Source organism: Pleurodeles waltl, chromosome 6, assembly GCF_031143425.1.
Source record: "Pleurodeles waltl isolate 20211129_DDA chromosome 6, aPleWal1.hap1.20221129, whole genome shotgun sequence".
In the NCBI taxonomy this organism is placed as follows: domain Eukaryota; kingdom Metazoa; phylum Chordata; class Amphibia; order Caudata; family Salamandridae; genus Pleurodeles; species Pleurodeles waltl.
The window spans coordinates 655,025,599-655,040,064 of record NC_090445.1 but is presented as its reverse complement, the minus strand read 5'-3'; the positions used below and the strand labels follow the sequence as shown (position 1 = coordinate 655,040,064).

At 39.9% G+C, this 14,466-nt stretch overlaps 1 protein-coding gene across 4 annotated transcripts in view; it reads right to left on the bottom strand.

Annotated features, from left to right (window-relative positions):
• Positions 1 to 2,511: 2,511 nt before the first annotated feature.
• The window catches only part of TMEM183A (transmembrane protein 183A), a 106,419-nt gene continuing 94,464 nt past the window's right edge, over positions 2,512 to 14,466 (bottom strand). For all 4 annotated transcript variants that reach the window (XM_069239009.1, XM_069239008.1, XM_069239011.1 and 1 more), the window contains one exon: positions 2,512 to 4,577. In XM_069239009.1, coding sequence (XP_069095110.1) covers positions 4,392 to 4,577 — 186 coding nt within the window. In that variant the 3' untranslated portion in view covers positions 2,512 to 4,391. The remainder of the gene's footprint in view (positions 4,578 to 14,466) is intronic.

Genomic DNA, 14,466 nt, shown 5'->3' with positions numbered 1-14,466 from the left:
AGAGTGCACCTTTTATCCCTTCTATCGTATTCTGCGATTATGACAACCCAACACTGAATGCTAAATGTTTGGCAATGATAAGCACCTTGAGACAGGGTTGCATGATCAAAAACACAATTTAGAAAATATCTGGGACCCAATCTAACACTTTCTATTGTTAACATTGCACCATAATTTATCATGTGCCTCACATACCCTTCATATTTACAAAGGATGAAATAAACTCAGAGTACCACAGCCACTGAGATATCCTGTGATTTTCATGTATTGGTTTGTTCTTGATTACCATCATTTTTAGGTCTGATTTGCTAGTGCATCTGTCTCCAAGTCTTACGTGATCAACAGAAAAAGTACTTTAAGAAGGACTACTGTGAGGGACTTTGTCTTCACCCACATGTTGATTTCCTTAGCGCAGCATTTTAGCGGGCAGATGTGCGCTTCGTCTGGGGGGGGGGGGGGGGGGGGCAGGGGCAGGGGAGTGCTTGTATTACACTTTTTGCCTTGATAAAGTTTTTGCTCAGTATAGTATTACTGATATGGTAAGGGTGCCAAACCAATGGTCAAATCATATGCAGGATTGGTTCACTGGGGAGGGTTATGTTAGATGCCACTGGTCTGATTGGTTCATTATGAGAAGTGACAGCAAATGCACCAAGCCAGATATATTTTGAAGCCTTTCTGCATTTCAGGTTGGATTATTATAACACTGTTTTAATGACTCAGAAGTATTTTGTTACCTGGAATATCAGATTTCTACGCGAGCCATGATTTTTGGTATTGGCCACCTGTTCTAACAAGGTTTTTGGAGTTCACGGTTGTAGTGAAATATGTGTTTTAGACCTCTGACTTTGTGTTGCACTACTTTGCACCTGGATTACTTTTTGTGTTCACCAATCGCAGACTACATTTTGTATTCAGTTTAGCTGCCTATTGACTTTATCGTAGAGTTAGACATTGCCTTGTTAAATGCATCTGTGTTTTTCCACATTGTAAACTGTACTTGTTTTTGTATTCTTTCTCACTGAAGAGCAAGGACATATCACCGAACAGTTAGTCAGCACGATAAGAACGGACCAAACTTCTGTTTTTTTTTTTTGTGCAAGCAGAGAACAGTTTGGCCTTGGAAGAAATGCCTTGGGATGTTGGCCAATTCTCAACACGTTCCTTTCAACTCTGACCTACATTAGCCAGCATGTTTGAATTTTTTTTTTTTTTAATGGGAGTTTTTTTTTTTTTTTTTCCAGAAAGCCCTTTTTGGTTCTTTAAGATATAAAAAGGTGGCCCTGCTCTGTAGTGGTGGAATTTAAGACCTCGGTCAGGATTAGACGTCGAATGCCTGACATATCTGTCCCGTGAGGATGGAGACCTTTCTCGCAGTTGAACAGGGTCCTCTTCTTGCTGGCATGAGAAAGATGAAGAGCTTGGCAGGCCCTACGGTGATGAATTTTAACTTTATTCTTTGCTTTGCAATAATGATATAATATAACCACATACATTTGCTGTGTACATTGGAGTTGAGAATCATTTTGGGTATATTTTCCTTTAATTGCTGTGACTATTGTTAAACGTGTGCTTTCGACCTACTAATCTCCTTTTTTTAGGAACCTCGTGGTGAAATAATAATGTCTTCATTGAACTGAAAAGTGCATTCCAGAGAATTCTGTCAGCTCTGTCATTAGTGAACACAAAACAACTTTTGCCAACTGTCATTTTGAACCTATTTGTAATTTTTCACCTATATGCCAGGCGGCTAATGACATTAAGAAGAAAAGTACCTCTCTGGTTACCATTTTCACATTTTAAGTAAAAGAACAATAGTTTTTATACTGTCCCATAAGAGATTGCTTCAAACATAAGGCATATATCAACATGGATACATTAAAGGTTCGCAGTTACTATGGGATGAGAGAATAACAAATCACAAATTCTTCTAAATACCAATTAAGAATTATATGTAAAGTTGAGGATCACTACCAGTGACAAAAGCAATAACCAATGATTGTGAAAAAGCTGTCAACATAATATGTGCACATTTTAGTTAAAGACACCAGCCCAAAAGCAGAAGAAAATAGAATACGGAAAACATGTTTTGAGGTGAGGCCTTCTTTCTCCGTAGAGAAAAGTCCACAACAAGACATAAAAGTATGTGCCTGGTACCAAGTCACTATAATCAGTTCTTAAACAGTGCTACAATGATTAAATTCCAGGTAACTTGAACCAAGGTTTACAGTGCTGATGCATTTCGACCCTGTAATCATATGGCATCTCCTCAGGACAGGGATCTGGTATAGGATGTGCCTGTGAACACAGGACAAAATTATTTCCTCAGACCTTACACCCAGAACAGATATAGGATCTGGGGTCTAACAAGGTCTCTGTGAAAGTAATACTCCACACCTTGTCATTAACATTTACTCCTTACGTTATACATTTAATATCAACGTTAAACATTTCTTTTATAGAATAAATCTGCACTGTATCACAGTCATGTTACAATAAAAACACTGTCCCTGGTTTTCTTATGTCTTTATTTAACCCAGGAAAAACAATATGAAAAATCCAATAACTTTTGGTTTGACAATGGTTGTATTGTTGCTGACAGAGAAGAATAGTATGGCACAGAAGTCTATAGATTTAGCATATACATGTACATAATTGTTTTTGTTTTAAACATGTGGCTGAACGACAATACGGTTCTGTAAGTCTGATAAAATGTGCTATAAATAAATACCCACGCCACTAAACTGTTAAAATCACAGTTAATTGATCATAAATAGCAAACAAAGCAGACCGCACAGTGTAGATATTTCCAATTACTTGAAGTAACACCCGTTCTTGCCATTCAAATTCGAAACTCACTTTTATTCCTCTAACAGCCATTATAGGATGATTTGACCACACCGTAAGAGCTTAATGTAATTACAAAATATTACAACAATTAATGCGCTCCAAAAGAATCACCTCACAATTATATACATTTTATAATTTCCTCAGCATAAATAGTATTTCCATTCCTGTGACTTTTAATAACTATGTTAAACAAATGGAAAATAAACTAAGATTGTTCTTAAAAATATTACCCACTTATCTCACAAAGATATGTACATATTTTTCATCATCTAATATGTTTCCAAAATTGAAACATCAGATGTTACACTTATGTTCCCACAAACTGCAAAGACAACTGACAGTTGTCCTCCCTCAAGTATGTAAGACAAAGCTGTACGTGCAAAAATGTAAGTATGCAGGGTGCACAGTTCAGGTGGATGCACTTATAGACCTAGTCTTTAAAACTGGTAAGTTATCGAAATGGCGAGATAATTATTCTTTACAATATTGAAAGGAAAAAATAAATAACCAGCATTCCTATGTAAACTATTAAAACAAAGGAGAAAAATACTGGCGATTGCGAATCAGTTAAAAAAAGTTTCTCTTTTGATGAAAGACAAAGCAATTTTTTTTAAAAGTAAAACTTGCTTCAACATTAACCATTGTTTAGCTGAATGTGCAAAGACGCTACGACATTTTGTATTAGAATTCAAGAAAACACATCACTTTATGTGGACATCACATCACTGCAGCACTGTAAAATTCATCGTGCTATTAGTGGCATCATACGTAATTTGTGTCACAAGGTTCAGGTGCCTTTTTCTGATATTAGGAACGTTATTAATTACAACAATGGCGAGGTAAGATCAATTCTCTTATTTACAATTCCATTGGTCTGAACGAATGAGCAATGTAATTGTTCGGCCTACAGGAAAGGTGCTTAATTTCCTATGATGTGTTTAACTTCCCAAAATACTTCGTATAATCTATGTTGTGTGTTCTGTTCATAAATGTCCAACATACTTGATGCACAGCTGATGCGATGTGCTGCTCAAGCAGTATGGATTCCATCTGACAATACACAAAATCTATTTACCATCGTTGGCCGGTAGGTGGCCTAGTATATAACACGCCTTGCAGAAAATAAAAGCAGCATGTAGCAATCAAAGTGAAACACTTCGGAGAGACCATTCTGTGTTTTCAAACAGATGTCTTATTTGTATTCAATCTAGCTCTCTTACATGATTTACAATATTTGAAGATTTCATATTTATAGCCCAAGGAATTGTTCCAAATACTTTAAAAAATTCGAATAAAATTATGAATCATAGGGCTTTCATTTACCACCTACCGTTACACAAAAATATGAACAGATATGAGCAAAACTGTCCTCCCGTAATGGGTAAGCCTGTGCATAGGTTAAAGGCATTCCAAAATGTGTGCGATCTTTTTAAACAGTGTCATGTCTTCTTATACAATGCTGACTTTTTAAAGTTTAACATTGATGTAAAACGTCAGAAGTACCGAAAAGTAAACAGTTTTCAGATGTCAAACAAATGCTCCTAAGCCATGTGAGAAAAGGGATACTGAGGATGCCACCAGTCTAGGAGACGTACACTGTGCACTGGATCCAAAACTACTTGAACCCCTTGTTCGCCACGCGGTTTCTTCCCATTGAGTACCGGAGAATCTTGTAACACAAGCCTGACGCGGTGATGCCTCATGTCAGTGCTGACATTTATAGTAAACTGAGGAAAAAAATGAAGACGTGATTATTATAGTAAAACAGCATGCTGCGGTTTGTTGAGTTAATTTTTTATAGGGGCACACAGTAAACACTTCTCATGTAGGCCATATGTTATGGTCTATTGATCTATATTATCCCACCCTCATTTCTTTCCCCAAGATCTGTTTTTCAAACATGATCTCACAGTTAAAAGCAAAGCTACCGAGCTGCACTCTGTCTTCCCAGACTTGCAGTTTTGCTCTTCGTTACGGATGCGGACTCCCATGTCTCTGTGGATGAAGTGGAAGGGCATGCACGTGAAGCAGGGTGGAAGGCTCAATAAACTGTGTTTGCTGTTGACAATCGTAATTTTCCGGTGGTTATGACTTTCAATCCATGCAAGGCAGACGCAGCCTACATTCACCTGAGGTGGGTAAACTGAATACCATGAATTGCATTAAGAACTGTTACCATTACTGTTCAATGTTCTTTGCTAAGAAGCCCGAGATGGCTGCAGGCATCACGTGATGATTTGTGACTGTCCCGAAGCCACATGCCATTAAATGTAAATGGCGTTATTAGCAATACAAATCATACAGGTATCTTAAGTACACCAATTAGCCAAATATTGTACATTAGAATGTAAACACCAGTTTCCAGAAGCTTGCTAACCAATAAAAAAAAAAAACGTAGTGTGTGACAGTGTTCCTTTTAGAGACTTCAACTAGGCTAGAAACTGCTTGTGTCACTGAAAATTTTTGAGAAGAGCTGAACCGTAATGTACAGGCTGAATCGGTTAGTTTCAGGAACTCAAAATGAGAAGGGGGTCCGTGGAGAACAAAATTACAGAACAGGTTGCACAATTTACCACTCTAATTGGACAAGGCAAACTCTTTAAAATATATACCCCCACAACGTTGCGTGTGTGTGTGTGTATATATATATATATATATATATATATATATATATATATATATATATATATATATATATATAAATAAAATGCCACTTACCCAGTGTACATCTGTTTGTGGCATGTAGTGCTGCAGATGCACATGCTATGCATAGCTTCTGCCATCTAGTGTTGGGCTCCGAGTGTTACAAGTTGTTTTTCTCCGAAGAAGTCTTTTTTTGAGTCACGGGATCAAGTGACTCCTCCTCTCGCCCATAGTGTGCATGGGCATCGACTCCTTTGTTAGATTGATTTCCCGCAAAAGGGTGTAGGAAGGAGTGATAGAGTGAAAGAATGTAAATGTGGTAACAAATGTAATAAGTAAATAAGATGTCCATTAAAATGTAAATGTATATACATATGTACAAATAAGAAAATGCAACGACTGCAGGCTTCCGGGGAAGAGGGAGGGTGCATGTGAATCTGCAGCACTACATGCCATGAACAGATCGATGTACACTGGGTAAGTGACATTTTCCGTTCAATGGCATGTGTAGCTGCAGATACACATGCTATGCATAGACTAAAAAGCAGTTGCTCTCTCCAAAAGAGGCGGTGGCTAGCCTGTAGGAGCTGAAGTTGTTTGAAATGTTTTTAATACAGCTTGGCCAACATTGGCCTGTTGCTTTGAAAATACATCCACACAGTAATGCTTTGTAAATGTATGTGGTGTAGACAATGTGGCAGCTTTGCATATGTCTGCCATTGGTATGTTTCCTAAAAATGCCACTTCTACCTTTTTCTAGTGGAATGAGCTTTAGGTGTTATCAAAGTTGTTGTTTTGCCTTAATGTAACATGTTTGAATACATTTAACAATCCATCTAGCTAATCCTTGTTCAGAGATAGGATTACCTTTATGTGGCTGTTGAAAAGCATGAAAAGCTGTTTCGTTTTTCTAAACTCTTTTGTTCTATCCATATGATACATTAGAGCTCTTTTTAAGTCAAGGGTGAGAAGGGCTCTTTCAGCAGTTGAATTTGGCTGTAGAAAGAAGATTGGCAATTCCACTGTTTGGTTAATGTGAAAAGGTGATACTACCTTTGGCAAGATTGGATTAGTTCCAAGTACAACCTTATGCTTGTGTACTTAGGAAAAAAAAAAAGGTTCCACCAGAGTGAATGCCTGTATTTCACTAAATCTTCTTAAGCAACTTTCCAAGTTAGAAACTGAATCTCACACAAATGCAAGGGTTCAAATGGTGGCCCCATTAGTCTAGTGAGTACAATATTTAGATTCCAAGCAGGAACTGGTGGGGTTCTTGGTGGAATAATACATTTTAGTCCTTCCATGAAGGCTTTAATAATTGGAACTCTAAAGAGAGGTATGTTGTATAGTTTGTAAGTATGCTGATACAGCAGTAAGATACATTTTAATAGATGAGAAAGCTAAATTTGCCTTTTGCAAATGAAGTAGGTAGGATACGATGTCTTGTATAGATGCTGAAAGTGGGTCAATATTTTTGGTTTGACAGTAATAAACAAAATGTTCCCACTTATTAGAATAACATTGTCTAGTTGTAGGTTTGCATGCTTGTTTCAGAACTTCCATACATTCCAATGGAAGTTGCAAATATCCAATTCTATGACTTCTGGAGCCAAATCGCTAAATTGAGAGCACTGGGATTGGGATGTCTGATTTGACCTTTGTTTTGTGTTACCAAATCCCATCTATTTGGAAGTTTGCAGCGAAATACTACAGACAGGTCTAGGAGTGTTGGGTACCAATGTTGTCGTGCCCACGTGGGGGCTATGAGTTTCATGGTGAGAGAAGTTTGACAGGGTTTGTTGACCAGAAATGGAATTAGTTAGAGGGGGGGGGGAGCGTAAGCAAAAATCCCTGACCAGTTAATCCATAGAGCATTGCCCTTGGAGAGAGGATGTGGGTGCCTGGATGCGAAGTATTGGCATTTTGCGTATTTCGCTTGTTGCAAAGAGGTCTATTTCTGTTGTCCCCCACCTTTGAAAGTACTGTTGAAGTACCTGAGTGTGACTCTCCCATTCTTATATCTGTTGGTGTGTCTTGCTTAGGAGGTCCGCTAGCTGATTGTGTATTCCTGTGATGTATTCTGCTAGTAAGTAAATATGATTGTGAATCGCCCATTTCCAAATTGTTTGGGTTAGAAGGGACAGTTGAGATTAATGTGTCCCCCCCTTGTTTCTTCAGATAGTACATGGTTGTCATATTGTCTGTTTTGTGTTTGAGAAGTGGTTGGAATGGTTTTAGGCCAAGGAACACAGCTAACAATTCTAAATGGTTTATGTGAAAAGTTAACTGTTTTGAGTTCCATTCCCCCTATATGGTAAGGTTGTTGAGATGAGCTCCCCAACCTATCATTGATGCATCCGTTATTGTGGTTTGAGGCACAGGGTCCTGAAATGACCGCCCCTTCATCAAATTGCTGTGACTCCACCATTGAAGGGACTTGAGCGTCTGGCGGTCTAACACTAGATCTTGCAATTTACCCTGTGCCTGAGACCATTGTTGTGAGAGGCACTGTTGAAGTGTTCTCATATTTAATCTTGCATGCAGTACTATTGCTATGCAGGATGCCATCATTCCCAATAATTTCATGATAAATCTTACTGTGTAACGTTGATTTGACTGCATTTGTGGTATGAGGTTTTGAAAAGCTTGTATCCTTTGTGTGTTTAGAATTGGACCTAAGTAAGGTTGAACCTACGCTGGTTCAAGATGGGATTTTTGGTAATTGACAGTAAACCCTAATGTGTGAAGTGTTTGTATTGAGTGTGTTATTGACATTGTATAACAGTGCTTCATTTTATTAGCCAATCGTCTAGCTAAGGAAAAACATGTATGTGTTGTCTTGTTAGGTAAGCTGCTACTACTGCTAGACATTTTGTGAATACTCTTGGAGCTGTTGTTGTGCTGAATGGTAGAGCTTTGAATTGGTAATTCTTTCCAGCTATCACAAACCTTAGGTATTTTCGGTGAGCTGGATGTATGGGGATATGAAAATACGCTTCTTTGAGATCTAATGCAGTCATGAAATGTTTTTGTAGTAGTGGAATGACGCCCTGCAGAGTTATCATGGGAAAGTGTTCTGACAGGATATATAGATTTAGTGGTCTTTGATCGAGAATGGGTCTCAGAGTGCCATCCTTTCTGGGAATGAGGAAGAATAGTGAGTATACCCCTACTCAGTGTTGAGATTTTGGAACCAATTCTATTGCCTCTTTCAGTAGTAGTGATGTTGTTTAGGAGTAGTTCTTTTTGTAACATAACGTTGTGTTCTGGGGACAGCCTGTGATAATGAGGAGGAATGTTTTGAGGGGTAGAAATCAATTCTAGGCAATAACCATTGTGGATAATTGAGAGCACCCATTGGTCTGTGGTGATATTTTGCCATTGGGAGTGGAATTGCTGTAGTCTCCCCCCACATGAGATGTGTGGGATTGTGGTATGCTTATGAAGTCACTGTTTTGTTGGAGTGGTAATATTTTTTGAGGCCTGGAATTTTCCTCTGGTTCTGAAGTGTTGGCCTCTATAAGAGCCTCTAAATGCTCCTCTTTGGTATTGTTGTTGGCTCTGTTTACGTTGGGAGGTAGAAGCATCTGTAGATTGGGGCTTGAAGCCTCCTAGGTGTTATGTATCGGGCTCCCATTGCTTTTGCAGTGTCTGAATCTTTCCTGGGTTTCCCGATTGTTGTGTCAACCTCAGGACCAAACAGGTGTTTTTTGTTGAATAGCATATTTAGTACTGCTTATTGTATTTCTGGTTTGAAGCCAGAAGATCTTAACCATGCATGTCGACGTATGGTTATAGCAGTATTTATGCTCCTAGCTGCTGTATCTGCAACATCAAGAGCAGACCTTATCTGGTTGTTTCTTTTTGCCGGACATTCAACAATTTGTTGAGCCCTTTTGGGAAGTGTTGTATTAATTCCTGCATTTCGACCAAGTGTGCCCCATCATATCTTGCTAGCAAGGCTTGTGAATTGGCAATGCGCCATTGGTTAGCTGCCTGTGTAGCTACCCTCTTGCCAGCAGCATCAAAATTCCTGCTTTGTCAGAAGGAGAGGTATCCCCTATCTATTGGCCCTTTTTCTGGCAGCAATGACAACAGAGTCTGGTGGTACCTGATGCGTGATGTAAGGTGGATCTGTAGGTGCAGGCTTGTATTTTTTGTCTATATGTGGTGTTAAAATCCTAGCCTTAACAGGTTCTTTAAATATTTCATCTGCATGCCTGATCATACTAGGCAGCATTGGTAGGCACTGGTAACGTGAATGCGTGGAGGATAGTGTATTGAAAAGGAAATCCTCTTCTAAAGGCTCACTATGCATAAGTACTCCACGGTACGCAGCTGCCCTTGAAATGACCTGTGTGTATGCTACTGTATCCTCTGGTGGTGAAGGTTTGGAAGGATAAAGGTCTGGGTCATTTAGTGGTATGAAATCATACAGATCCAAGGGATCAATTGTATCACCATGCGAATAAATGTGGGAGTGTGTCGGTGAAGGCAATGGTGGTGGGCTAACGGGTGGTGGTGAGAAAGAAAGTTGTGGCGAATGTGGGGGAGAATCTTGCAAAGGTAATTGCTTCTCCTCCCGTTGAAAAATCTTTGCTGGTGGTGGAGCAGTACAAAGATGTTCTTGAAAAGCCAATTTTCTTTTTGTTTGGGGAGGAGGTGCAGCAAGGATCCTACCGGTCGCTTTGTGGATATGAATTCTTGACCTGTTTGTCATCCATGATCTCAAGTATAGGCTGAATGTCAGCATCTTCAGAAATATATTCTGATGTCTTTGGTGATTTAGAGGACTGTTCATCAAATGTCTGAGCTCTGCTTTAATTGGCTTGAAAGTCCTTCTTCTTCTGTATATGAATACTTTTTCGGCTCAGAAGTTGACAATTTTTTCGGTCCCGAAGATACAGCCTGTTTCAGATCCGAAAGTGGGCAGCGAGCTTTCTATTTCAAAGAGTGTGGATGCCGGCTCGGATGTAGAGCTTTTGATAGATTTGCTGGACTACGGTATCGAAGCTGGTGTGGCCTTTTTCGGCGCCGAGCCCGAAGGTTGGTCGCCGATTAGTTTCTTTCGGGTAGACCCATGACTCTCTGGCAGTGGTGCACCCAAGGCCTTAGATGGTCTTTTAGTAGCGGGCGTAGGGGCAGTTGTACTCACATGCTGAGCCACAGTGATCGGTTGCCTATCATCTGCCGAGTCTTCTTCAGAGTCGGTGTCCTGAATGGAAACTGCCGCCTGGGCCTGTTCTTCGTCTATGGTGTCGACGTGTTCTGTATGTTTCGACGCCAACTCAAGTCTTCTGGCTTTCCGGTCACGACCGGAACAATCAACAGGCTTCACAGTCTACTTCTAGATGGTCGGGAGAGAAACATAGATTACATACCACGTGTTGATCTGTGTACAGAAATTTAGCGTGGCATCGAGGACAGAATCGGAATGCAGTCCGATCCATCAGGCTTTGGCGTGGCAGGCCTAACAGGCCAGAGTTAGGCGCTCGCACCCAAAAGGGCGTAGTTTGGTTTTCAACTGTACTATCGGTTCGACTATAGACGGAAACGCGATCAAAACAATACCGACGGTCAAATAAAGTTATATCAAGTTTCTGAATCGAAAATCTCTGAGCAAGAGGAAACGCGCCCGAACCCAACAGCGGAAAGAAAACAATCTAACAAAGGAGTCGATGCCCATACGTACTATGACCGAGAGGAGGAGTCACTCGATGCCGTGGCTCGAAAAAAAGACTTATTCAAAGAAAAACAACTTGTAGCACTCTGAGCCGAACACTAGATGGCAGAAGCTATGCATAGCATGTGTATCTGCAGCTACACATGCCATCAAACATATACATACATATATACACACAGGGGTCACTCGGTCTCGTCACTCGGGGGGACTTTTTCGGGGAGGGGCGGCTTGTGGCACTCCGGGCCCGGCACTGGGTGGCGGGATGTGCGGGGCGTGTGAGTCTGCAGCGTCTCATGCCATGAACAGATGTACACTGGGTAAGTGACATTTTCCATATATATGTATGAATGTGTATATGTTGTTTCTGTGCTTGGCATGTTCGTGGATCATTGCATGGCTCCTGGGTGGGTTGTTATATACTAGATATCTATGAATTCCTGCTCTCATCTTATCACACTTATCTACTCATCACTCTTATGTCATGTCTCTATCAAACTATTCTCCATTCTCACTCTGACTCATCCCAAATCCCTTCTACCACTTTCATCTCCTAAATATTTCTGCCTAAGCTCTTCCCTCCACTTCCACATCTAACTCACCAAACCTCACTCTACCTCTGTGACCTCCCACACAACCCTACTAAATTCTCCTGCATTCATCTCACCCTGCTACTATGCTCTCCCTAACCCTTCCACATACTCTTCCCCCTCTGCCCCCCTTTACTCATCCCAAGCCTTTGGGTTGAGTAAATGAAGGATATACTCCCAATTAACACTTCTGGATTTCTTTCCTCCTCCACCCCTCCATTACTCCAGTCAATCTAACTAACAAACTCTCATATCTGCGGCTCAAATTATCTCATAATAATACTAAAACTATACTCATTATTTAACGATACTAATCCATCACTAATTCTTGTTGGGTTCCGGATTAGCGTGCTATTCATCGAAAAGCGCTTCGACACCTCGTCAGGGGTAGTAAGCGCTGTATAAATACGATTACAATATATATATATATATATATATATATATATATATATACACACACAAACATATATATATATATATATATATATATATACACACACACACAAACAAACATATATATATATATATACAAACATATATATATATATATATATACACAAACATATATATATGTGTATATATGTATATATATATATATATATATATATATATATACACACATATACATGTACATCTAGTGTACATCTGTTCGTGGCATGGGACACTGCAGATTCAAATGCTGTGCATTATCCTGCCATCTAGTGTTGGGCTCGGAGTGTTACAAATTGTTTTTCTTCGAAGAAGTCTTTTCGAGTCACAAGACCGAGGGACTCCTCCCTTTCGGCTCCATTGCGCATGGGCGTCGACTCCATCTTAGATTGTTTTCCCCGCTGAGGGTGAGGTAGGAGTTGAGAGTATACTAGATGTGCCCATGCAATGGAGTAGGTGTGTATGTACATAATGTGTATTAAAATATTATTTATTTACAAATTTACAAATCTTAATCAACTAACAACGGCTACAGGCTCCTGGGGAGGTGGGAGGGCGCATGTGAATCTGCAGCGTCCCATGCCACGAACAGATGTACACTGGGTAAGTGACATTTTCCGTTCGGTGGCATGTGTAGCTGCAGATACACATGCTGTGCATAGACTATTAAGCAGTAACCTCCCCTAAAAAGCAGTGGCTTAGCCTGTAGGAGTTGAAGTTGTTTGAAATAATGTTCTTAATACAGCCTGTCCTACTGTGGCTTGTTGTGTTGTTAACACATCTACCCAGTAATGTTTTGTGAATGTATGAGGCGTAGACCAGGTGGCTGCCTTACAAATTTCAGTCATAGGTATATTTCCCAGAAAGGCCACTGTGACGCCTTTTTTCCTAGTGGAATGCGCTTTTGGTGTAATAGGTAGATCTCTTTTTGCTTTAATATAACAAGTTTTAATACATTTAACTATCCACCTGGCAATGCCTTGTTTGGATATAGGATTACCGGCATGAGGTTTTTGGAAGGCTACAAATAATTGTTTTGTTTTACGAAATTGTTTTGTCCTGTCAATGTAATACATTAGTGCTCTTTTTATGTCTAATGTATGTAAGGCTCTTTCGGCTACTGAGTTTGGTTGTGGAAAGAAGACTGGGAGTTCCACTGTATGGTTTAGGTGGAACGGCAATCTGACTTTTGGTAAGAATTTGGGATTTGTACGTAGAACCACTTTATGTTTATGTATGTTTGTATAAAGGGTTCTTGTATAGTAAATGCTTGTATCTCACTTACTCTTCTAAGTGATGTGATAGCTATTAGAAAGGCTACCTTCTAAGTTAAGTATTGCATCTCACAAGAGTGCATGGGTTCGAATGGTGGTCCCATGAGTAGTGTTAATACAATATTAAGGTTCCACGAAGGTACTGGTGGTGTTCTTGGGGGTATGATTCTTTTTAGTCCCTCCATAAATGCTTTGATGACTGGGATTCTAAAAAGCGATGTTGAATGTGTTATCTGCAGATAGGCAGACATTGCAGTGAGATGTATTTTAATTGAAGAGAATGTTAGCTTAGACTTTTGTAAGTGTAATAAGTAGCCTACAATATCTTTTGCGGAAGCATGCAGTGGTTGGATTTGATTAGTGTGGGAGTAGTAAACAAATCTTTTCCATTTGTTTGCGTAGCAATGTCTTGTAGTGGGTTTTCTAGCTTGTCTAATGACCTCCATACATTCTTGTGTAAGGTCTAAATGTCCAAATTCTAAGATCTCAGGAGACAGATTGCTAGATTGAGCGATGCTGGATTCGGGTGTCTGATCTGTTGTTTGTGTTGAGTTAACAGATCTGGCCTGTTCGGTAATTTGATGTGAGGTACTACCGATAAATCTAGCAGTGTTGTGTACCACGGTTGGTGAGCCCAGGTTAGTGCTATAAGTATTAGTTTGAGTTTGTTTTGACTTAGTTTGTTTATCAGATAAGGAATGAGTGGGAGAGGGGGAAAAGCGTAAGCAAAAATCCCTGACCAACTGATCCATAACGCATTGCCCTTGGACTGAGGGTGTGGGTACCTGGACGCGAAGTTTTGGCATTTTGCGTTTTCTTTTGTTGCAAATAGTTCTATCTTTGGCGTTCCCCAGCGTAGAAAGTAATCTTGTAGGATATGGGGATGAATTTTCCATTTGTGTGTTTGTTGGTGATCTCGACTGAGATTGTCAGCAAACTGGTTCTGTATGCCTGGGATGTATTGTGCTTTTAGGCGAATGTGATTGTGAATTGCCCAAAT